At 38.8% G+C, this 26,939-nt stretch overlaps 1 protein-coding gene across 2 annotated transcripts in view; it reads right to left on the reverse strand.

The window, feature by feature from the left end:
- Window positions 1-18,093: 18,093 nt before the first annotated feature.
- Window positions 18,094-26,939, reverse strand: part of NUP210 (nucleoporin 210) — a 71,440-nt gene continuing 62,594 nt past the window's right edge. Inside the window, exons 36-40 of one of the 2 annotated variants that reach the window (XM_087744662.1) lie at window positions 25,197-25,447; window positions 24,389-24,608; window positions 23,666-23,761; window positions 23,439-23,522; window positions 18,094-20,087 (exon numbers count right to left, since the gene is read on the reverse strand). In XM_087744662.1, the coding sequence (XP_087600788.1) occupies window positions 19,987-20,087; window positions 23,439-23,522; window positions 23,666-23,761; window positions 24,389-24,608; window positions 25,197-25,447 (752 nt within the window). In that variant the 3' untranslated portion in view covers window positions 18,094-19,986. The remainder of the gene's footprint in view (window positions 20,088-23,438; window positions 23,523-23,665; window positions 23,762-24,388; window positions 24,609-25,196; window positions 25,448-26,939) is intronic. The other variant, XM_087744663.1, reaches the window with a different exon arrangement.

Below are 26,939 nucleotides of genomic sequence, written 5' to 3' on the forward strand. Positions count from 1 at the left end.
GCAGACTTAGTACAGTTCTATCTATTCATGCAGATGCAATGAGAGAAATTCATAATGATAACTTAAGAGAACTCCTGAAGCACAACTGAACAGTGCAATACATGAGACATGGTGTCAAAGAAACTTTACGGTCAAATTCCAGCAGCAAAACAAATGTTCTTGGCTCACACAAAGGTATACCATATAAACCTGAAAGGAAGATGACGCAGAATTTAAGACAACTTCCAATTTTTATGTTAAACTACTTAGAGGAAACCTTCCTCCTCCTCCTTGCTGTCTCCTCCCAGAGTTTTATTGCACACATCCAGGCTCTCATAAAAATGGGAGATGAAGACTGCTAACATTATTTCCTTTGCTATGTTATGTAAACCTGCTTATGAAGTAAAAGGTGTCTTCTACTTCTCTGTATTTCATTTTAATGCATTGCTCAACACCTTCTCTACCGTGCTTATGAGGCTACTTCTGAGAAGCTGTGAATTTATTTTACTTTCAAAGGTTTTTGCTTTCTTATATACTACTTTTACCTAAGAAACAATTCTTTAAGAACTCTCTTTAAGAGAATGTTTCTTCCCCCTCTCATCAAAGATTAATTCCAACTATTTCTAAATTTTGGCTTGTTAGTCTTTACCTGGAACTATTCCAATCCTCCAGAAGCCTAGAAGTCTTCATATGGTAAGCCTACGAGGCAAAAACCTTTGCTTTCTCTTGCTGAATTTCATTTGTAAAAATGTGAACTGTAAAACTAGACATTCATGTTTTATATAATGGCTTACCAAATCCTACAAAGAAACTGTTTTTTGTGAGTGGTCTACCAATACCAAAACTTCAAAGTCAAGACTGCTGTTTTCAAAAATGCCAAGACGGAAACGTATATGAAAACACAGCAGGTGGTACATTTATAACACATGAAGTCAAGCTACTTACTGTGGGGTTTCATAGAATCATAGAATCATCATTCAGGTTGGAAAGGACCTCTGAGATCATTGAGTCCAACCTGTTAACCTAACTGCCTGGTCCACCTCTAAACCATGTCCCTAAGCACGGGGAGGTTTTTTTGAATACTTCCAGGGACTGTGATTGTACTACTACTTTCCAAGTAGCCTGAAACAGTGGTTGATGCTGATCGCCACTGGGATCACCACAAAGCTCATCATAGTAAGACACATTTACATAATTTCAAGCTCAGAGAATTTCAATGACATTTTATTTATATGAGTAACATTAATAGCTTGCTTTCTGCTGCTGACTTTTGTTTCTAAAACCACGACTGCCTGAAGACCTGGCTTTTACTGCTGGAATTATTTCATTAGAAGAAAGGCTTCACCTTGAAGATTATTTGGCAAGAAGAGTGGGAAATAAATATTTAAGCTCCTATTCAACAGTGGGTTCTATATATAAACTAGTTTATTTTACTGCTGAAACCAAAGAGATTTTATTCACAATAGCAATTGCTAATCATAACAGCAGGATGCTATTCAAAGATAAGCCTACATGCAAAAGCCAGAATGAATTCTGACACATTTACAACAGTGTTCTCAAAGGCATACTGCTCTATAATTCTGCCTGTTTTGTTGCAGAGCACATTTAATGACTTTAAAATGACATTTGACAGATTTCATGAAAATATGTGTAAATCACAGTACACAGTCCAACTATATCAAAATAGCTACACTTACACGTACTGGGTGAATCAGCAGAAAAACAACAGCCGCATCATACAGAAAGTTCCCTTTGGCAAAATGTTAAGCTTATTTATTGGTGTCTAAATGACAAGATGTAGTTGTTGAACAAGGTTGCAGAGATACTTGAATAAGCCTGAAGAATGTGAAGCCATCATTCTTGGTCTCTAAGAGTATTATTAAGCAAATGAAATGCTATTTGCCAGGAAGCCCTGAACTTACAGGGTAGGGAATCAAGTACTCCTATATCATTAGATCAGCTCACAGGCCAAAAGTCAGAGGGAAGAGTGCTGCTGACAGACATATTAAGAGCAATGCACAAAAGGATGCGTATTTGCATATACAAAGATGTTGACTTCAGGTAGGAAGCCAGACACAGATATAACAGATAGAAAAAACCTGCACAGTTTAGTTTTGAAGGAGAATAGTTCACTTGAAATAGCACAATTTTTATCTAAAATTTATGTACCTCAAGTTCACAGATTCCAAATATCTGATATTCCAAAGAAACATTCAAAACTATGGCTTAGTGTATTTTCCAAATACCCAAACACACTGCCTCTCCCTGCCCCTCCACCTCCCACCCCCCTCCGTTTAGGAGGAAAATCTATCTGCCCAGCACTTTCTACACATACCTACTTCTGTGACTCACTGCTGGAACTAGGATTCTTCTACTTCTAATGCCTCTTGGGAAATACTAATTGTAAAACACCTTATGTATCTTCACCCTACTTTTAATGTGTCTTGAGGAACAATAGTTTCTCTTACGTCAAGCCTATTACTGGGTAATAGGCCGTTGCATTGCAGGTATATTTATATTTTCTTCCAGCTCAGGAAAAAGGATCGCTCTAAGTACTGCTCTAAGGACAGCTGTTACCAGCACATACCCAACTGTATATGCTGGGTAATTCACTGATTCAAGGACACAAATAAGTTAAGTAAGACCTGTTCCTAAACAGCAACTGAAAAGAGTCAGGCTAAAAGGGAAGAATATTATGAACCAGAGGGAGTGATTTACGCCATCATTACCTAGAAAACAAAACCACAATTTGCTTAAAAAAAAAAAAAAAAAAAAAAAAAGGAACAGCTACACAATATTTGCACCATGATTCACAGTGACCATCACCTGGAGTGGGTAAGGTCTGGAATAGTGATGACAGCAGTACTGGCTGAGTGAGGGTAGAGACCTCAGAGTGACAGGGGACTAACCAGCTTCATGCCAGGGAGATAAAGACCGATTTGTACAGATGTTACAGTATTAACATTAATTGGAAGAACTGAAGACAACATACAGGATTTTATTCTACATAGCTGGCAGGTATAAGTAGTAAGTATGTTGAAATAACATTTTAGATAACAGCAATATAATAGGCAGGATGTATTTAACAATGTAAAGGAGAATACAGACATTTTAACTGGTTTCAAAATTAAGGTGTAAACTTATTTTAATAACAGGAAGTAGCTTGTTTAATCTCATCTGACCTTATTAGGGAAGAATGTATTCCTTCTTGGCATATGGTCTTTCCCTTGAACCCAGGACATAAATATTACCACAGACTCCACCGCATAGTAATAATCACCTCAAAATTATGACAAGCTTGGATAATTTTATGACAAAGTAAAATAGGTTTATGGCAATGTTATGGTAGGGTCTTCTCTTGCCTGATGCATGAAATAAGATTAGATGACACAGAACATGAAATTCATCTTATTGTCTAGGATTGTTATTTTAACAATGTTGTAAATCAAATTTAAGAAATTAAGTAAATGTACTTCAAATTCTGTGCTATAACCTCATCTCATCTATTAGGTACCTAATTATAGCTCATATGAGCTATAATTACATATGAGCCATGAGCCTCAGCATTGATTTCAAGTATGTATATTACTAACAATTGTTCCAAGAAACATTCAGGATTATATGGCCTTAAAAAAAAAAACAACAAAGAAAAAAAAAAGCTTTGTGTTTTACAATACACAACTTTCACACTAAAACTGAAGGACTGATTTGCAGGAAAGGATGAAACTTCTATTACTAATGCCATATAATACTAATTATTTTATATTAAAAAATAAAAACCCAGCAGCAAAGCTCACTGCCCGTCACTGTTAGCATGAGAGAGAACAGTTCTTTCAGAGAGGGTAAGTTGAATGGCAAGAGGAAAGGCAAATGGTAGTGAAACACTTCTAATTCCAAGCAAGGGCCAGAAAAAAAATCTTACTTGTCTAATGTTATGTTTCAAAATAGACTGACTGGCACAGAATTCCATGGGAAACAGGACCTGCAATAAGAACAGTCAGAAGATATGCCAAGTTACTTCAGAGTAGATTGCTACTCTGAAGGAGTACTCCATGTGTTTTCACATGTATTTTTCACTGTTGTTTCCTTCGCTGTTTTAATTACAACGATCCAACTGTGAAGTACCTTCCTATGTTTTCATCACGCACATCAACCATATAAACATTATACAACATATGTGCCTTCGGTGGTAAATCTCTAAGCCTTCCATTTCCCCTCCTCATCTCAAAATGGCTCTTATTCTTAACAGGATTTAGTTGTGCTTAATTACCTCAGCAGGCATAAGAAATGAAATGCCTGTCTGTTTATTAGAACTTCTTCCCAAGTGTTAAGGAGGACTGAAAGTGCTGTGTGCTTTTCACAGGAATATTACTTGCAAACATATGCTTGACTAAAAAAATAAAGTACTGAAAAGATTTCCAGACAGGCAATATTGGAAGCAAAAATCTTAAGATGGAGATAATTTTCCTAAAATTACAAAATGTTCTGAATTAAAAAAAAGGAAAACACACAATTCCAAGCAGATAAGATACATGTACTGACTATTAAAAAAATAAGGCAATCATTTCCATACTGAACTGGCATTTCTATTCATTTTCATATAGACGATATTGTAATTTAATACCTATTATTATTATTACCACCACCACTAACTTCTGGAGCCTAAATAGATGCACTAAAGTATTAGATTCCACTTCCTGCATATCAACAGAATTGTTAACTATATTTGAATTACACAATACTTAAACATGATTTTTAAGCATCAAGTAACCACAGTTCCTTTAAAAATAGATGGACTATGAAATAAGCACATTAAAAATGTGGTTATTCATTAAAGTTGGGAAGAAGAACCCACCAGCTGAAAGAGCATGTTTTGACTTTCAGATTCCAGGTCAAGTCTACAATATATATTTTCTTATGTAAGCTTAACACATTTGCTATAGTGTTGATGGCATATGAGGATTTAAGATTATGAGCAGTGCTACTTTCTAAAAAAGCAAATTCAACCTTTTAAGTGGAAACCTCACTAATCTTTCAGCTTTACTTCCTTCCCCCCCCCTTTTTTTTTTTTTAAACAGACATGGAACTTATTATATACATGGAACAGAAAACATAAGAAGCAACAGAAGCCTCATTTACACACATTTTGGTACATTTGGCACATTAGGCTTAAGCAAAACAGAAAGGCTGAATTACCCTCTTCTGATGTTATATCATTCTCTAGTCTTTGTCCTTAAAGAATACACACACAGTCTGTAAGGAACCCAACTGGGGAACAGTTGGGGGAAGCTGCTTTTGTTTTCTTCTTTTGACAAACATTTGATTTATAGTTCCATCCACACATTACAAAAAAGCCCCAAGAAGATCAAGCAAGTTGCACAGGCCAGTTTTCCTATTTTTGTTGCATTGCTAAGTGTTACTCCTATGAAAAGTATTCAGAAAACACCATGCAGAATATCAACTTCTTTTGGTGAGAAATCATGGAATTTGATTACGGCAACACCAACACCATGCTACATACTGATCTGGCTACAACCAAATGAAATAATATTTCTATTGCAGAATATGCTGTACGCCTGTAATGAACGGCACTTCGGAATAGGAAGCAATCAAAAGTTCTTTGTACACTGTCAGTAAGTTGATGACAATCAATCCATTCTGTACAAATTGCTTAATCAGGTTGAATGAGACACGTTGGTAACAGGGAAGGGCTGATGCTATACCAAAATCTACTTAAAATACTTGCCTCGTATTAATTTAACAAAAGCTAGAGGTAAAAATGTCAGTAAACTGTCATTTCTCTGCCCAAGAGACAACGTAGTACTCTCAACAGAATCAGCACTAGGAGAACATAAGCTCTTTTATGGACTCAGAACTTTAAGATGTGTAGCACATATTTATCACCATTCTCCTAACCAAAATGGAAAGGCAGAGGACGAACTTGACTTTTATATAGTTTTGCACTTACTGAGATGTGCAGATGCAAATGTGAGCAGCATTATCCCACAGGCTAAGTGTAGTCCCTTTGCCAGTGCTCCCAGGAATGGATACTAGATTGATCCCTTTAGGTATATTACTAATTTGCTACTGAAAGGATTCTCTCCACATTAAGCTGTCCAGAAATAGACCTGCTATTAAACAAATAAATCAATAAATGCAAGTTCAGATTTTGCAAAATTTCTTTTTGAAAATGGAAATAAATCTTAACACTTTTCAATTGTCAACATTTTAAAAAAACCCACCAATTCTGCACATAGTTGGCAAAGCCAAATGCTGCAACATTTGCAGAGGCACAAGCAAACCAGTGGCTTAGGTGATGGGGTTCCTGCACTTAGTAGTGGAACCATTACTATGACAAAAAAATGTGAGCTTTATGTCCACGGAACTATAGTACATTCTTGGAGAAAAAAAAAAAAATCTGCATTCACATATAGATCGTTGTGGTTTGTGATACAGAGGGAATATATGAGCCTAGCAAAAAAAATGCTAGGTTTTGCATTACTATCTTCCCCTTTGAATAGTATCTGTAACTGCCACATTTTCAATTGAAGAATGTGAGGAAAAAGTTTTGATAGCCAAGGCATTGTTTTGCACAGTGGAGGTCACAAAGACTATTTGGTTTAATCTGGAGTATGCGTTACAGTGTTCTGCGACCTTAAAACTCAGCACCATGCATGATACTACCTTTACCTTGTTCTTAATGCTGGCATTTTGTACTACGTTACTGCAATCCTAAATTCAAAAATTAAACAAAAGCGTGATCTATACCTGGCTGCTTTTAAAAGCATAATCAGCAAAGCTGAAAGAAAAATGAAATTGCTGTATCATATTTTATGCCTAAATTACATTCCCCCCCCCAAGATACCTCTGGGCGAATTATTAATAATTTAATTAAATTATTTTAGCATGGTAGCAACCACTATCTACTTCTTCAATATCTCAATTCATCGATCCCTTCCTGCTGAAGAAGGAGGTGGAATCTCATATCAGAGAGGCAAAGAAAAATCACACATATTCACATTTTTGTAGTAGGGGAAGAATATGGAAACTATAGCAATGGTAATAACCGGTGTAACATACAGATTATGACAGTCCCAGCATATTATAATGGATGCTCTATGAAGGCAGCATGCCCAGAACTAAGTAGTCAGCCACCAAAAAAACCCACAACCCAAACCAAAACCAACAAAAAACCCACAAAACATTCTAGTTCACCTTTAAACATCTCCAGTAGACCAATATTTCTACAATGCTATCAAAATAATCCTTCAATTCAGCTGCTTATTTGGAATCAAATCCTGGTATTCCAAGGAGGATATTTAGCCTTAAATGTTTGGGTACTTGCTGAAAATATTTCTTTGTTTGGTAATTTTATTTATTTTCCTCTCATGCAAGAAATGGTTGGCAGTGAGAATGAATCAGCTGGGGTCAGATGCTCAGGACAACAGTTTTCTTTTTGCTCCCTAAGAGATACTTACTGTGCTAGAACTGAAGGCTATTTATTTCTATTGGCCAATCTTAAACCAGCATAAAATAAAATATTAATCTAGCAAATCAATGAAACCCCAAATTACAACCAGGACCTGGCCATGAACTTCAAATCCAAAGATGACCAGTGAGTCACAATGAAAGACAGAATTGTGAAGAGAAAATTATGTGCAGAGAATAACATACATTCAGTACCTCACATTACATTTTGAATTCTAGTACTACATACAGACTGCAGTCTTTTTTGCAGCTGAAAGGTAAGGAGGTTTGTATACATACTCACCTACAATTACAATAGTCAGTATTTGTTAGGGAACTTAGCTAGTCAGACACAGCTTAAACTGTTAGACTTTTACCTCACTGTGGTCAGATTCACACCCCAGCTCCTTTGTTTATGGGTGCTGATAGCAGTTTCCAAGTTTTCTGCTGTCTTCCAGAATGCAAAGAATAGAAAAATCACACCTTGCCTGTGATAACTCCCCTGGTCCAGCCAAAAGAGCTAGATCTAAATTAGAACTCATCTGTAGTCATGTAGGTGGTAGATAAGTATTTTACACATTAAGGTCAAACTGCTGTTGCTGCACAGCGTATAACAACAAATGGAAACTAATAGAACTGTACCATTGCCTGGATGTCTTTGACAAATAATTTTTCTACATACATGCAATATAAAGAGCCACTGAATAAAGAACCAAAATATAATCCAACTTAATTATTTCAAAATTCTTCAGAAGAGAATACAAAACCAGTGTTTACAATCAAATGGAAGTTAGATGAGCCTGGGTGTGAACTTTGAAGGACACTGAGAACATCAGAAGCAACCAATGAAATTATAAGGCTATCAGTATCATGAGAGCAAACAGACCTTGTCAGCGACCAGCCCATTCCTTCTCCTTCCTTCCGCACTGCTAGGTAGTGTGCAAACGCAGAAGCGGGAAACACATCAGGCAAGTGGTGGACAAAATAAACAACAGCAAGCAACTGAGCGGTGCCACTTGCTTCAGCCTGGAAATCTGTAATAAAGGTTGATATAGTACTCCAGTCTCTTGGTTCCTTAACAAGTTCATCAATTACAGCCATGCTGCTTCTACCATGCCAGATCCTTGGGAAAGAGGAGTTCACAAATGACTGTTCTCCAAGTGCAGCACAAGGGGAAAGTAATGGTTTACTGTTTTAGTCATAGAAAACCAAGGAAATTTCATTTAATAAATGTGTATGTCTGTGAGAATATAGAAAAATCTATGGAGCTCAAAGCTCACAAGTTCAGAAATGCAGGATAAGCGCTATCTTGCATTATTCATTGCTAAGTAGCAAGACAAATTAAAATTATTTTTTTTCTGCGTAACTTCATGGTTGCTTCCACAAAGAATTGCTCTTTTTTCCTCTAGCTCAAATTTGCTTTCAATTTACTTCATTCCCTTTTGTTCTCCTATTTCTTTTGTTCAAGTTCATTCTTTTCCACTTGATATTGGTTTTGTGCCTGCCATTGTTGCAGATTTTATTGCTAATAATAAGCAAACACTTCAAGTAACAATGAAATCCATTCAGTGATGCAGAACAGTTGTAAGATGTAAATTACTGACTTTATTCTTTACTGGTTTAACTTGTGCCATTCATGAAGCGTTGTCTCAGATCTCCAGTTTTCCACAACTGATTCTATTTATATGTTGCATGATAGCTATTGCACTGCATATTGCTACTTTACTCCACTGTCGTCTTCTGTTCACAGACTACATTATAATCAAATCCTATCATCTTCTCTGTTTGGGATGAAGGGAAACCATTGGTACCTGCTTTCCTACAGATTTGATCCTCATGGAGGACTGCAAACTCTCACTAAAGATTTTCATACAAATGGGGCATTTGTAAAGGCCTGTGTCTTTGTGGGTTATCTAGAAGCTAACAAAGGATGAGCTTACACAACAGTAAAAATAGAATTATAAAGTTATAAAGAGAACTGGGCTAGAAATATGACTATTACTATTCTGAAGTTCCCCCCAGATTCAATTTATCCCCACATCAGGGTAAAGATCAAATATGCATAGGAACAATCACAAAGCAATGAGATCGAATTATCTTTAATAGCTATGTTTGTGCTCATGGTGACTTGAATCAAACTACGTGGCAGAAGAGTTCAAGTGTGGATCTCTGTTGGTAGGAGCTGGATTGTAATACTGAAACTCAAGGTTTCTTAGTATTTTTCTAATTATAGGTTTGATCCAACGTCCATTAAAGGCAGGCTAATTGGCTATTACAGAAAAAATAATAGAAAACAGTCTTTACCACCTATTTTTAAAATAGTAAAAGTTCATGAAAATAGCACTTATAATGAATAAATTTGTTAAATATTTCAAATAAGCTTTGCCTCAGACTGTCCAATGGATTGTTACCTTATTAGCAACATTTTGTGAGAGGTAGTTGCTTTGTTACCTTAATACATTTTGAAAAATAACTCTTTTAGTGCCTCTTCTATTTATGACTCACTTGTAACAACACAAGTGACTCATGCTGTCAAATTACACGTTATTACTTTAGAAAATGAGTTTTTTCCCTTCCTTTTGGGTAAAATATGACAAATTTCATTATTTTGTTACTATGGGCAGTTTCTTACTCTTAATAGGTTCTCAGAATTCTATTTTCTAAGTAAAACATATGCCACAAAAGACAAAAGCATCTCCCACCTCTTGTCTCTTTCAAAGATGAATACATTTGATACAGAACAATTATTTAAAACTAGTTCCAGAACTTCACAGGTTGTTTATCAGTAAATTGTATTTCAGTCATGAGATTTTATCTAGACAATACTGCTTTTTATTTTTTTAAAGGTGGTCACTGTAGACTAATAGTTGGCCTAAAATTAATTACTAGGGATACTGTTGTTACAGCCAAAGACTCAAGTCCTCTGTATGCAGTGATTTCTGGTCTGCCTCACCAGTAAGGTTATGTGGTGCTTTCACATACAAAATATGAACGGATGTCCCTAGGTGGGAATTAGCCTGCACAACTGGGAATGGAATATTTCCTGGGTCAGAGAACACTGTGAAGCTTTTTGTTTCCTGATAGTTTAGACAGCTCCTCTGGCCTTCTCTCTTCCCCCACCATTTTTTTCCACGGTGAAAGCAGAACATTCCATACACAAAAGGATCTAAATAATTTCTGTACTACTGTACATATTGTAGGGTTTCATTGTTTCGTTATTGCAGATATGCCTAGTGATTCTAGAAGTTCTGAAAGTCCAGGTCCTGAAAGTCCAGCTGACTTGCTTTCATGTGTGAAAGCTGTTGCATCCTGATGAGTTCCTCTCATTACTATCCCAGATGAGGCCTATTTAGTGCCCATTTAACTTCAGTGTTGAGATCATCACTGGAGCATCCTTTCATTAAATGGTATTTCCCTCTGCTCAAAAATTCTATTCTATTCTATCTCCCTTTTCCCTCCTCCCCTCCCCCTTAGTGGATCACTCTGGAGGACATCCTCACTAATTATCTGCTGTTAAGAGTCGTTAACGTTGGAAAAAAAAAACCCAAACAACAAAAAAACCTCCCTCTGGAAGCTCTTTCTTGTCCTTATCTACAAGAATATCCATTATTACAAGATCCAGAAGATGCCTACACATGGGCTCCCTAATACTAGAGAAGAGTGTTTGCAACTCAGGTTAATATTTCCTGTTTCTAGAAGATTCTGACTCTGTACATATCCTACAAATGAACAGGCACTGTTCCCTAGGAGAGGCACATCTCTTCTGAGGGAGGAAAAGATGCAAGTCAGCATTATCTTTATTCTCTGATCTTCAGAAGTGCAGTGATGAGTGATCCTCATCTTTCCTGGGTAAAGGGGAAAGATAGATCCTAGCAGGGCTCCTTGCCACGTATTTTCTAGGCTCTGTCAGTTGACCCTACATTGCCATCCAGACATTGTTCAGGGGCTTTAGAAAGCAAACGAACTGCTCCTTTGCTCAAACATCTTCCACATTGGGACATTCCATTTGAAATTGCTGCAGTTCAGACCTCATCACTGAACTCTAGGTCTAGGCCACATGCTGTCTTTTCTCACATGGATTCTCTGCCAAAAGCAACATTCAGAGAATATTATTCTTCCTGCCGTACCCATCATAATCCTTGCTTTAAAGTCTTTTTTCTTTTAAATCCATCAAACTTATTGCCTCTGATCCATTCTTATGTTCATAGAGAAGAGAGTCAATTCCTTTGATTGTTCATTACATTTCCTCTTAATGTGTTTCAATGTTTCTTAGCTCCCCCCTCCTCCCCTTCATAGGTCAAAATTCAGCCTTGGTGGAAATAATTTAAAATTCAAGCTGCTATACTATTTTTTCTTTACAGATTTCTTGTCTATATTCTGTTTCTGCTACTTTCAACCCATTTGATATTTCCTTATCCCTTCTGCCGCGTATCCCTAGAAAATCCGAAGTACTCTACAGTATCAGTGACATTAAAAGTCATAGTGCTGTCAATAATCCCATTCCACCTTTGGATATTCCAGGTCAGGTTTCAAAACAGACTCAGTCTGATGACACTGTAGCAGAGGCTGAACACCAGCTGAACTACAAGGGTTAGGTGAGCTGCGCAGTAAAAATGAAAGAAATTTACACTGACTCTGTTGAGGTCTCTCTCTTTTCCTTTGTGAAGGATGGTGCAAAAGAAATGCCTCTTAAAATCCTAAGCCTTTCTTTGGAATGATATTAAGATATCTGGTGTGCGCAAAGCAGCCACTTACTAGGAGGCTTGCCAGGAAAAGACAACCAGCAAAAGTAAATCAGCCTCTCATTTGATATCGAGGTTTGCCATTAAAGTGTTCTGAATGCCAAGATATGTACAGGTCGCGTGCAATAACTGTACCCACTGGAACATCTGGATTGGTGCAGTCTATATTTAGAAATAAAGCTATGTAAGATTAAGATGCTTAACATTTTTTTTCACTGTCTGCACTGGAAGATGGTTGTCAGCGATGAGAATAACTCCTGGAAGTAACAGTGTTCTAACACAAAAGGTGAATGTTTGGGACTACAGCTTCACGTTGCCTCATATTCACTCAGTGAGAAACCACTCCCTTATGAAAAATGGAATTAAAAAAAAAAAAAAAAAAAAAAAGAAAAGGTCACAATAGTGACACTGACATATCCATAAGCACAACAGCTTGAAAAGAAATTTATGGTAAGTGCAAAAGTAAGAGGCATAAGGTAGTCCTCTGGACTACATAGAATGGAAACAGCACTTTAAAACATAACATGGCAACTAAGAAGAGAGAACTCAGGAAAAAATGAATGATTGGGTGAATTATAAACATGTACACAACGTCTGCCAAATGGAAAATAGCAACTGCATCTTGCAATCTGTTTAGTAGTTATGGCAAAACAGACCTCAAAGCATTGAAATGGAGACAGCACACTAAAGAGAGAAACAAGATGCTGTGCTGAATTGTGAAGACATTATAAATGGCAGGAAATAGTTTATTAATACAAACTGCTCTGGAGCAGGCCACCTGCAGCGGTAAATACAGTACCTGTGATAAAAATAGCTCTGAAGATAGAAAGGACAAGTGGTATGAGGGAAAATACGGAAAATGGCTTACTGTTGGTAAATTCACAGCTCAAATACAATGATGATAAATATGAATCAAGGAGAAAAATTAGTTTCCCATTCCTGTTTTAATTTTGCAAGCTTCAAGAGAAGAACCTGAGAAACCATATCACCAAATCTTGTACCTAATTTACACAGAGAAGTTGCCTCACTGAAGTTAACAGCTGAAAAGTGAACCCAGATTCATTCAAACTAAAAATAAAGCATAAGTTTTTTAATTTTGCCAATAAAACAAATAACATATGGAAGATTTAATGTCGCCTGAAGACCTTAAGTCAGATAACCATTACTTACTAAATACCCTTTTTTCCAGCTTAAAAGTTGATGCATTTCTTATGAGAGGGAAGTAGAGGGCCTGTGTGGTGGTGAAGATCGGACTGAATTTTAAGGCCAGCTATGACCTTAAACTTTTAACTGAGACAACAAAGAAAGAGCTGAAAAGGAATGGTTTTAATCATATCACTAATATTATACAGACTAACATAGGTATATAAAGCTAAATACTTGAATAAAATTTCTAGTTGCCTACCCAGGAAAAACATTTAAAAGAAGAGGAATTCATTTGAGAGCACATACCTTGCCTGTCAACCAAACACTATCTCCCGGGCTTCGGCAAGTAGAGTTCCTACATCAGGGTGTTTCATTGCAATTACAAGGAAACGATGAGACAGAGCATAATGTAGGTGCAAGCGGCACGTCACAGAAACGGCCAAGAAAGATGCTGTTGAACAACAAAGTTTCAAAGTCTCTCTTGAATAGGTAGCTATACACAGAAGGTATACTGCTGGCAGAGGCTCTCTGGAGACGTCCTGCAAGGAAAGGCCAAAATGTTTAGGAGAAACAGAGGTACACATGCTCTGCTACACTCCCCTTCCTGCTTCTGTAGAAGTGAACTGCCTGGTGCCCTCTGGCAGCGCCAGCTGCAGACGGTATGTATGTACTAGTGTCACACAGATCTACGGCAGCATGACCAGGGGCAGTCGTTTACAAGCAAGCGCATACCAACAACTTACTCAAGGACATAATTCTCCATACACTATATCAATGTTTATTTGTGCAACCTGCGCACTTAATGTTACAGCTAACAATTAAGCTTCTAGGGGTTTTAAGTACCTATGGGAAGCTACTAACACCTGGCTGTTGCACTGGTATAGTAGAAGGCACCCTGTGCTGCTACTGCTTCCTCAAAACAACACAAAGCAAGACTTCACCTTCAAGATTTACTTTTTCCCAAAGACTCTTCCCCTGGCATTCATTCATGAACCCCATTTGTGCCTGGCTTGTTACAAATACAATGGTAGGCCAGAATTTTCTGATAGCACATGTATTAACAAAACCGGCTAAGGAAATTGCCAAAACTTATCTGTACGCCCTGATTCTGCCTACAGCACTAAAGACGATTTCAATGGACGCCACCTGTCTGCTTTCTCTTAGGAGACCCCCTGCCTGAGACGAGAGCTAGAACAACATGCCTTGACTGGACCTTGCTCTCCTCCAGCTATGTCTCTAACTGGGGAAACTGGAAGGAGGAGGCCCCATGGTTCTTGGAGAGTCCTGTACTAAAATCCTCAGAGGATGTTTATGACTGACTGACACGTAGGTACCTTATGAACGCATATATCAAGAACCAAATGGGGAAAAGAATAATGCCTTTATCTTAAAGTAAATGCAGTGATTAGCAAAGAGGCTAGGTTAACACCTGTAAAACTTAAATTCTTCATATAAAGAACAAAAGTCAGCAAACATGCTGCTAGGAGAACCTTCTCCTTAAGCACCATGTAATAATCCTGGCTCCTAATCAGAAAGAACTCTTAACTGAAAAGGTTGGCTCAATGTTTTATTCATTATCTGCCTTGCTTTTTAAGGGGGGAGATGGGTAGATAATGATTACGCTGCGTTGGGAATGTTCTATTAGAGAGTAGATTGGCTTGAAGACTAATATTAACCTAGTCTGGCTAATCTAATTAAATAATTCCTTGCACCACGGCTGTTAAACAACTGTTGACAGGCAGGAACTTTCTGGATGCAGCAAGACAACCTAGAAGAGAAAACAGGCTCTTCATCCCTTGCCCAGCGGAGGTACCATTTGTGCCTTGTGTCGCTGCAGCACTCAGCCGTTGCATGTGGATGCAGGCATGCACACCCTGCTGTTTCCAGAGACTGTTTCAACAAAACTTCTCATGGAACTCATGGAAGACACCACTTTTCCCCTTGCCCCCCCATCAGTCACAGGAACCACACAAGAGAACCATGCAGGTTATAAAGTCCTCATGAATTGGGATTGGTTATGTCCACTGCCACAAGTAGGCATCCTCCCATTAATTGTGATCTGGTGACAGTAACCAGGAGAGCAATCTAAGCCACTTCACTAAAAAGCATGAGATTGACATAAATTTTCATTCAATAGTTCCACCTCAGAGAGACACAGGAGACCTGGGGCTAACTTTAATTAGTAGAGAAAGCTATTTCAGAAATGGTAATAGTACTCTGTAATTCTAATGAGCACTTATTTTGTCTGTTACATTTCAGTATGATAATATTATTTATTCAGTATTTAGTATAATTCAGTATAATAATAATAATAATAATAATAATAATAATAAATGTTTCCCTAATGCTTTCCTCCTTCCAAGTACCTGAACATCTGCCAACCACAATTCAGCCAACACTGCCTGTTTTGTTAGCGTGACATCTCCTTTCCCTTGAGGAATTAATTCCCTCCCTCCATGCAGATGCCACAACTTGACTGGGATATCACAATAATTCCTTTTAAAGAGAAAATTTGCTCTTTTTTGCTAATCCTTGTGGATGCTAATTACTGAACACAACTGTACCTTTTAGATGAGGTTCAAGTTTCCGACATTCCAACTTTGCGTGGATTAAAAAAAAGTACATGGTAAGATTCAGCCGCCCCCGAACTTTTTTAAAAAAGAAGAAAAAAAAAAAAAGTTAAAATGAGGCGGGCGAAGGTTCTGTACAACTAATATTTTTTTCCCCTGGCAGCGCTGTTGCCACCCCAGGCTCTGCAGCCGCCTCTCCTCAGCGCGGCCCACGCCCCCACAGGCTGTGACCGGTTGTGACAGGTGCAGCGGGCCCAGAGCCGCGCTTTGGCGGGAAGGCGCTGCTGGGCGCCGCTGGGGGCAGGCCCAAGCGCGGACCCGCCTGCGAAAAGGCTCTCGGCGGCTTTTAAACCGCTTCACCAAATACAGATAATTTGCAGCGCCCTCATGAGCTGCTCAGGGGACGCGGGGCCGAGCAGCTGGAGCCGGGCGGGCTGGGGGCATGCCACGGAGGGCAGCCTGGGCTGCCACACTGTGCCCCGGCCCAGCCCTCCTCTTGCCACAGCAGTGGCCCAGTGTGAGCAACATACCAACTACTATATTACAGAAACCACATTTATACATAAGTACATAAAATATGAAGGAGTCTAAACTTCGTTATAAATTGCAGCAGTGATCATTTGATAAACTAAAGCAAAGCAATGCAGTTCTATTTGGGAGCAAAGCTCTCATCCCCACAGCCATGCCAGGGGCCCGCTGAGCTCCCACGCTCTCTGAGGCAGGAGCAGCTGTGCCAAGTGACCACCTCATTTTTGGTATTTGCTTCCATTTTCTGAGGGAAAACAGTCTTGGAACTGCGTTTTCAACATAAGTCTTTACAATTGTGAAAGAGAAGCCTGTTCCCTGAGCAGATCCCACGGCACCGACCTGACACGGGCACTTTCAGTAACACCCAGTTTCTGCCACGGAACCACCCTGGTCAGGTACTCAGAGTCAGGAAACCCAAGGCTGCAGGGACAGCCCGAGTCATTTGCTCAGCAATTTCACTACTCACAGACTGGGTTTGCTTTTTTCCATAGTTTATGAAGCTCCAGTCAGCCCATTAAAAAGAAAAACTTTTTGTTGAAGAACCAACGTGATGGGATGAACTTGCCATTGCTGGCATGCACTAAATCCTGCTTCTACTAAGGAGCAAAGCCAAAGCTCCTGCTGAATGTGAAGGGACCAAGGTTTGGGTCCAAGTGCAGCACTGATTGTTTGCTTACCTGATACACTTAAAGAGACAATTCAACTCACATAAGACATGTAACTTATGATATACACATTCCCAGCAGCCCTTCTACTACTCAGCGGTGCAAACACTCAGGAACAACCAGTAAGTGAACAGAGGAAAAACTCGGCATTAAATGCAAAAAAATCAAACCTCATTTTAGTAAATTTTTAAATAAATAAAAAATTGATCTTTACGTTGGCAGCAACATGCTCAGAGAAATTTATGTCCCCCAATCCAACCCACACAGCAGTCACCCGACAGACCACTCAAGCTCCTAAAGGCAAAAGCCTCCCTACTGCTTGCAGCAGGTTAGTTCCTGAACCATACCAGCTCCCTATTTCATACTTCTTTTTTTTTTCTTTAACTCCCCTCTGGCTCTAGCTTGTGGCAAATCACAGTTCATGAAGATGCATGCCAGGAGACCGCAACTACTTGCCTGAAGAGGTGAAATATACAGTGGGCATTTGCCAAAGTACTCTCACCACCGGGAGCAGTTCATTTTTCAGGATCAGTGCCAGACTGATACGCCGAATGGGAAAGAGAAGGAATAGGAGAGTAAAACCTTTCCTGTAAGCTTTTCTGAAATGTTTATCACAGTAGCACTGAGATATTCATAGCCCTTTCATTTCTCTCTGAAAGCAAGTGGAAAAAGATGATGTCTTTCATTAAAAACCCAAATGAACAATGTGGGAAGTTTGAAGAAACCTGGAAAATTAAGAGCTGCTTCTTCAGTCACCACTGACTTCAGCAGGAATTGAAGATGCTTAGTGAAAATTGAGACAAGCCCTGACAAAAAATACTAGACGAAAAATTGTCAAAACATTTAAACACATTACATTGTCAACAAAAGTGAAAATTATGAATGTAAAATCATGATTGCAAATACTGAGGGGCTGTAGGAGGTGAAATACAAATAATATAGTCTAGTGCTAAATTCTGAATAACCAAAACACAAGAAAGTTCATCAACAGCATACTAAAGGAATCTTACAAAGCTTTATTAAATAATACGGATACAAATCATTATTATTTACATCCAAATTGTCAATTTTAAGTAGTACTAGCATGTAAGGCACAACTTCTCCAAAACTAGTCAATAAGTTAAACAAGACAATATAATACCATGTAACAAGTTGCTTTTTTGTAATACTGTGTGAAACCAAAACTGTATGCCATAAACTGTGTCCGCATTGCATTCCATTTCTCTGGCTATTTGCCCACATAGTTCTGCACACAATATATTTTGCATGAAATATTTTGTTCTTTGAAATGGAACAATTGCAATCACTTTCATTACGGTCCTTAAGAGAGTTCAGACAGCCAGAGTATTATTCACAACTAAAACTCTGATACTTGTTATATGTAAACAAAGCCCTTATCTGATAGCTGCAAAATATTGCTTATGGATTAAAAGTTACTGTGATTATGATTATAATCCTCAAAATAAAGGATTCTAACTGAGATACTTTTTCTCCTGTTCTCAGGGAAATACTTTAGGACTAAGAATTGGAACCAAGTTTTTCTTCTCATCTGTTTAAAATTAATTTGGAAAAAAAGTTCAAGTCCGCATACCTCACTGCCATCATGTTTAGAAAGCAAAATACATCTGAGCACACAGCGATCAACTGCCTGGTTTAGCAGAGTACTTTCTGATGTACCCAGAATTGTGCATTTTATATCTGTGTGTCTTAGCCAGTCAAGAAAACCAAAAAGTCAACCAAAAAACCCCCACATTAATACTTATGCAATTAAACGCTATATTGTATTTTACAGACTTATAAATGAGGGATTATCAGTAGGATATTATGGTACAAATATTCCAAAGTCTGATCATACCAGTAATATCTTTCTGTATAGTTTAAATGAAGATTCTGGGTGTGGCTGTATCAGTTCGTACACGAATACACCAGAGACAAACAGATTGAACCAACTGAAGAGGTCACTCATTTTAAGTGTGAAATAAGCCACTTACTTTCCAGTGCACCAGGTGACTAGTGGTAATAAAAAGAGGCTCAGTTTCTATTGAGGTACTTCTATGTGTGAAATGACCTATATATATGTATTATATTTATATCAGAACACAGTTAAGATAATTGCCTTCAATTCAAAATATTTACTACCAGAAGAAAGGTCCTCTTAGAAGGCACATACTTTCAGATTCCCAGTCCAAAAAAAGTGCTTACAGTAACAAGAAAGGAATACTGCAGCTGTACCCAAAGGAAGCCACACTAAGATAGTTTTGTTTTTCTTTTTTTGTTGTTGTTGTTGTAAAAAAACCTCCAAATTATTCACAGTTGTTACAGCATTCCTAATGTTAAAACAGCAAATTATGGTGATGAATCACATGGTAAGGCTAAACATAAGAACACTTATCAGTGCAGTACATTCCTGAGTCTTTGGAACTCAAAATAAAAAACTAGTTCTTTGAAATATACAATCCTTCATATTTTTGGCTCATATTTGACCTGTTTTTCTATTTCCCTTTTTAAAAAAGTTCTTTAAAAAGAAAGTTAATTTTTACAAAAAGTAAATAAAAATTTTTTATCACTATGACTTAGACATAACTTCTGGTTGCTTGAAGAGTGCAAGAAAGCTAGCTTAGCATAAACTGCTTTTTGTGCAGTCATCCTTGTCAACTGAGCATAAAACAGCAAATAAAACAAGTTTTAGAGAACTGAAGCACTAACAAAAAAAATTCAAACAGCTCTAAATAAAAAAAAATTATGAAGCTAGTTACATTCAAGAGATGACTTGAATTATATTGAAACTGTAGAAGTTCTTAAATTTGCTATTGTTAAAGGCACTGATTTTTTTTTTTTTTTAATATTTTATTTTCCAGCCCTAGTGCATGAAGTTGAGTCCTGCTGCCTCTAACGTGAACCATAATCAGTGCTCCAGAGCATGGATGATGGGCTTGTTCTCCTGCTTGAGGACTGAGGACTGAAGGAAAGCACAGGTGATACAGAGAAACCTGAAACACAAGGGAAAAGGAGAAAAAAAAAAAAACAACTTAGTCATACTCAGGAGTGGTGGAAGAAGTAAGAAACAAATAACTGCTGTTGATCATCTGCTGGAACACCTGGCAAGCAAGTCTAATGATCCATTCAAAGTGAAATAACCCCTTTAGCTTATCGCTTGTTGAAAAGACATAGGTATCAAAATTTTGCAGGTCTTCCTATCAAGGACTTTACTTAAAGAATTAAGTCTTCTGAGGGGGGCACAACACATTTCACCCCAGCAAATAACTTCCAGTTTGAATTTGCCTTCTTCTATCTGAAGCATCAGACACATGTTTTTTCAAACAGGACTGCAGCTCACCATAACTTAAATACATGTATAATAACGTGAATTTTGTTTTAATAGCCACTGTTGATTACACAGCTTCCAAGTGAATGGGTATTTTTTGCATATTTCTGAAAGAGTTTGATTCTGCAACACTACAAATAGGTAAAATAGGGAATAAATCTGATGTCAAAAACTACAGATAAAACATGACTGCAAGATCAAAAGCAGTGAAGGAACAAACTGTTCCCTGTGCAACACAACTTAAGTCTTCCATAGACTTGTGTCCTTTGTCCCCGAACCGTTGCCCTTCCCTATCTCTTACAATGGCCTCAGCTCCAAGTACCTCACAGCACGCAGACAGCACAAGAGATGCAGCACATGCCACAGCTAATCTGATTGCATGAACTGACTAACCAGCCAGCTGCTGCTAAGTGCATTGTATCAGCAGCTGAGCTCTGCTTCACTTTCCCTCATCAGGAGCAAAGTCATGGATTTCTCTCCTCTACCCATCTGGTGATTTGCGTGAATTCTTACACTTTTAACCCATTTCCTGTTTCCAATGTGGCTGAAGCTGACCAAGAGTTTCAAAAGAATTAGCAATGAGTAAAAGGGAGGTTGGGGGGTAGAGCAGAAGGGTGGGCAATAAATTTCCTAGGAACTGGCACAGTACTTGTAATATAATTCAGTATACAGGCTTTCTCATAGTCATACCCCCCTACATTCAATTCAAACACAAGAAAACCTGCTTTGTAATATCTCCGTTAGCTATAGCCTTGGCTGCAGTGATGACAATATTGTGGAGTTTAGGATCCTGCTGAGCACGCTGAAGGTTAGCACTACGACAAAGGTTTTAGATTTTAGAAGAGCAAACTTCAGCTCACTTAGAACTCAGTTGGGAGGGATCCCGTGGGAAGCTTCCATGGAGGATAAAGGAGCTAGTGAGTGCTGGGAGTTTTTCAAGAACGCTCTCCTGGAAGCACAAAAACAATTCATCCCCTTTAAAGGTAAGGGAAGCAGGCAGAGCAAGAAACCCCCTTGGCTTAACTGCAAGCTTCTGAGTCTGCTCAAAACAGAAAGAGAAGCATACCAGAGATGGAAAAGCAGATGAATACCTGTTGAGAACTACAAGGGCATTGCCAGGGTGTGCAGAGATGCAGTTAGAAAAGCAAAAGCTCAGCTCAAATAGAAATTGGCCAGAGATGTCAAAAACTACAAGGGTTCTTCAGATACGTAAACAAAAAGCAGAAACAGAAAGAAAATATTGGCCCACTGTTAAACAGTAGAGGTGAATCAGTCACCAACAATGCTGAAAAGGCAGAGGTTCTCAACACCTTCTTCACCTCTGTCTTTACCAACACTGTTGGATCCCAGGCCTTGGAAACAAAAATCCAGGTTGATGCAAACATAGACCCACCGTCAGTGAAGGAAGAGTTGGTATGTGAACCACTACAGGAGCTTGACCCCTACAAATTGATGGGCCCTGACGTTATCTACCCACGGGTGTTAAGAGAGCTGGCTGACGATGTTGCGAGGCTGCTCTTCATAATCTTTGGGAAGTTGTGGAGATCGGGGGATTTCCCAGAAGACTGGAAGAAGGCTAATGTAACCCCCATCTACAAGAAGGGCTTAAAGGAGGATCCAGGAAATTACAGGCCCATCAGTCTTACCTGAGTCCCTGGGAAAGTTATGGAACAAATCCTCCTAGGGGCTATCACAACTCAAATGGAGCATGTGACTGGGAAAAGCCAGCACAGATTCATAAAGGGCAAATCATGCTTGACAAACCCAATTGCCTTCTACAACAAAGTAACCTGCTCAGTTGATATGGGGTGAGTGGTGGACATTGTCTACCTGGATTTCTCCAAAGCTTTTGATACTGTTTCCCACATCCTCCTCCTAGAGAAACTGATGTGTTAGGGTCTAGACAAGTGGTCTGTACAGTGGGTGGGGAACTGGCTGACAGGCTGCACCCAGAGGGTGGTGGTAAATAGCTCCTTGTCAAACTGGTAAACTGTCACAAATGGGGTCCCCCAGGGATCAGTATTGGCCCAAGCGCTGTTTAATAACTTCGTAAGTGATCTGGATGATGGGATCAAGTGTACTCTGATGAAGTTTGCCAATGACACCAAACTGAGTGGGGAAGTGGACACTTCAGAAGTGAGAGCCACCCTGCAGGAAGACCTGGATAGGTGGCAAGAGTGGGCTAACAAGAACCTTATGAAGTTTAACCAAGACAAATGTAAGGTCTTGTACCTGGAAAAACATAATCCAGGAGTGTAGCACAGGCTGTGATCTACCCAGCTGGGGAGCAGCTCTGTGGAAAGGGACCTGGGGGTCTTGGTGGACAACAAGCTCAATATGAGTGAACAGTGTGCTGCTGCGGCCAAGAAGGCCAATAGGATGCTGGGTTGCATCAACAAGGGCATCAGCAGCAGAGATAAAGAAGTCGTTATCCCACTCTGTTTGGCACTTGTCAGGCCACACCTGGAATACTGTGTTCAGTTTTGGCCCCTGCTGTGCAAAAAGGATGTAGACAGGCTGGAGAGGGTCCAGACAAGGGCCACAAAGACGATCAAAGGACTGGGGAGCCTGCCATGTGAGGAAAGGCGGAGACAACTGGGTTTGTTCAGCCTTGAGAGAAGAAGGCTTAGAGGAGACCTTATCACTATGTTCCAGTATTTGAAGGGTGGCTACAAAGAAGATGGAGACTCCCCTTTTACAAGGGGTCACATGGAAAAAATGAGGGGTAATGGATACAACTTATTCCTGGGGAGATTTCGATTGGACACAGAGGAAAATTTTTCACAATAAGAACAATCAGCCATTGGAATAATCTCCCCAGGGAAGCAGTGGATTCCCCAACATTGGACAGTTTTAAGTTTCGGCTGGACAGGGTGCTGGGCTATCTTGTCTAGACCGCGCTTTTGCCAAGAAAGGTTGGACCAGATGATCCTTGAGGTCCCTTCCAACCTGGTATTCTATGATTCTAGCTAGACTAATCAATTAATTCATTTATAACTGGGTAACAGCTGCTTACTGTTATGGCTGTGTTGAGGAGTTGTCCTTGGCGTAAATGCTGGATGACTGTGCTGTTCTTTTGGTGAGAAGACTGCATGATAGGCTGCAAGACATTTACAAGACATTGTGAAAACCACCACCAACAACAAAATTATTTCACATAGAAATTATTCCTTTATATCTAACAGCTAATGCATTGTAAGAAGTTATGGAAAAAAATACTTCTGCAATTTTTCATTCTCTTACCTATAATCATAACAGCTGTCCCTGCTAATAGTGCAAAAAGTGTGAAGAACATTACTTGATAAGAATCAAGAAAGTGCTGGAATAAACTGGCTCCATCTGTAGAATCGATTAAGAAGAGACAACACTGAGTTAAAAAAGCATCTTCTCCAATCTGCCTTAAGAGTTAACAGTTCTTAATGCAAACTAAAATAGCCAAAATAAGGTTTTTATTTATAGCAAGTAAGTGCAATCAACTTAGATAATACAACTTCGATTCTTGTGACTATTCCCAATGCAGTCTTCAAAATGTGCCAATAACAGCTTAAGATATTGATATACAATTGTATATCATTGATATACATTGTATACATGGATATACAATGTCTTAAGCATGTTCTTTACACTCTCAGCCCCAAAATGCTAATCTGTTTTCAAAATAACAAGGCATGCTTGGAAGTAAATAAAAGCAGAGCAAAAAAAAAAATTACTTTCAGACACTTTAGCACTGGGATATTTATGCCAACTTCAACAGAGTATTTTGGGCTGACACAAAAGGAAAACATGTTCAGCTTCAGTCATAATGAGCAATTGTATTCAAGTCTTCTGGTCACAGTGAGCAGCTTACATGTCAATGGTAGCACTAGCTGCCAGCTCAGATTTTAATGCACCAAATTTTATAACCTCATGAACATTAATGGAAGTTAGAGGTTTATTCTGGCATATGAAGTCTAGAGATAAACTTACGTCTCACTGGTGCAGTGGTTCTGTCAGTCAAGTAAATCACTGTCACTGGGATAGTAATAGACTGGTCAGTCATAGGACTAGAGACAGTTAGAGTGGTTGATAAGGATCCCTGGCTTGAAACTCTTGGATCAGACAGACTAACGGTGTAGACTACATAACTAGGCAGCCCATAGGACTTCTCTTTCTCAAACGCCTTCACTGTTGGTGACCCACATTTCACCTGCCGAGGAAAAAAAACAACCTGAAATAGACAGTTTGAGAAAGCACAGCACACATCCATCTTCCAGGCCACACATCAGAAATACGTTATTCCACACAAACAGAGAGCAACTCACCCCTCAGCAGGAGTCGGACTTGGTTGTAACTTTACAGTGACACCTGCAGCACTTCACCCTTGTTTATTGTTAAGGTTGCCCTATTAACTGCTGTTTCTGTGGGTCTGGACTAACTCCATACAGGCAAAAATCAAAGCATCGTTTACTGGGCTACGTGAACCACAGGCAGCCAAATAAGTAAGTGGGCAAGAACCTACCCCTGCCACTAGAGATCAGGCAGATTTTCTGCTTCCCCACCTGTGAGCTGGTTAACACACTCCAGCTAGCACGCAGGTGAGCCTGACACATTTCTACTACCCCAAAACAAAAGTGAAAACTGAAGAGGAATACATTCCGAGAAGAGTATTTCCAAATCATCTCAGGAACAATCTTGACATGGTAAAGGTGGCACAGGGTGCCTTTGTTAGAATGTTGCACGTAACAGTTCAAAATGCTTTCAACTGTGTTGTGATACCTTCCAGCAATAGACTCACCTCCAGGGTATCAAGAATTTCAGTGGCACCAAAAATTTTCACATCAGAGCTTGTGTAATGGTTACTTAAAAGCATTTCCGTTTGGTCAGCATAAAAGCCAGGATTGAATGGCACCTCAGTGCTGATCTGCTCCCCAGAGAAGTGGCTGCCTTGGATTGATGCTGTAACTCTGAGTGCAGTTTTACTCATGCTGAGATGCTTCAGCTGCTTGTCAGTAAGCCTGTGCATTGTGATGGAACAGGTGTAATGCCCTATAGAAACAAAAGCAGTTTGACTGTTAATTGCTCATCTTTGTTTTTTTTTCTCCACACAGACTGAGACTTCCATGACGTCTTTAGAGAAGAGCTAAAAAAGGTGGTAAAATTCAACAAACAGCAAGATCAGGAGTGTGTAGGTGAATGGGACAGTGTGTCTGCTGGTCCAAGTGTCACAATCCCAGTACTAAAACAACAGAAGATATTTCTTGTCCCAAACTAAACATCATGGTAAAAACACTAAAATGGCAGTTTCCAGTCAGATTTTATTTTAATATGCAAGTGAGACTCAATTCCACTTGGAATGTAACATTTATGCTAATATTGATAGAAAGGCTTTACTGAAAACAAAATTTAACATTTCGTATTCTCTTCACCTAATGTTAAAATTTTAGTCAGTTACCATCACCATCATCAATTCTGTGGAGGCATGGTTTATTATTTTAAAAGCTTCTTTAAAGGTTAGATATTCACCATGTGTCTAGTCTCTTATGGGACCCATTTGTCTATTATTAGTGATAAAGATAGTAAAAAATTCCCACAGTGTGGAAGACACACAGCATAAGTAACAAGCAGAACTCGCTAGGTACACGTTTTCCTCTTATATTCTTTCCATAACAAAGTAACAGAGGCAGCCACTATTATGCAAGGTATAAGTGTTTTACACAATGGGTACAGGGACTGATCTAACAGACAATTAATGTTATTTCCATACAGCCCATGATGGTTCTTTTTAAAATCATGTTATAGTTATAAAACACTAACATATGTTGTAGACTTCCACAATTTTATTTCCATTTGCACAGTATCTAGTAATTTCTCTTCCTTTTAAGTCCCACTTCATGTTGTTTTGGGGATACATAAGAATTCTACCTTTCATAAGAAATTACAGCACTCAGGTTGCAGAAGTAAGTTTGAAAGCATGATCAATTCCAGAAATGTTTAAATTGCAGAATACAAAGAATACAAAATGTATTACTTTCACCAGATTTTCACATTTACGCTGTTTCCCTCATTTTAATCACTGAGGTTAGTTATACTGGAACAACTACAGTGGCAGGGCTTTTAAAAGGCCAACATCAAACACATAGAATATCTGACTCTGTAGAGCATAATTTGGTGAAATCTAAAGATCCTTAGTACACAGACATTAAAATTCATGATTGCTTCTCTTATCCCTAGTCTTAACTTCCACTGCACTTAAGTATACGGTAAAGGCACTGATATATGGCAAGTAAACACCTAAAAGAGCCACTGGATGTTCACAGCTGCAGAGATACCCTATTTTAGAATATTTGTCACCTGAGTGCTCATTTGTAGTGGCTGCAAAACAAAGTGTTTTGCTTCCATAGCTAAACAAACACAGGGCCTGATATTCTTTTCTAAATTAAGTTGTACACAGGCAATCTATTTTTTGTACAGTTCAGCTGGAGTAAAAGATGGCAGCTGCTAGCTCTATAAAGTGTGTGACCCCAGTGTATTATGTCTA

Source organism: Nipponia nippon, unplaced genomic scaffold, assembly GCF_047370975.1.
Source record: "Nipponia nippon isolate SJK-2023a ecotype South Korea unplaced genomic scaffold, ASM4737097v1 scaffold_9, whole genome shotgun sequence".
Lineage (NCBI taxonomy): Eukaryota > Metazoa > Chordata > Aves > Pelecaniformes > Threskiornithidae > Nipponia > Nipponia nippon.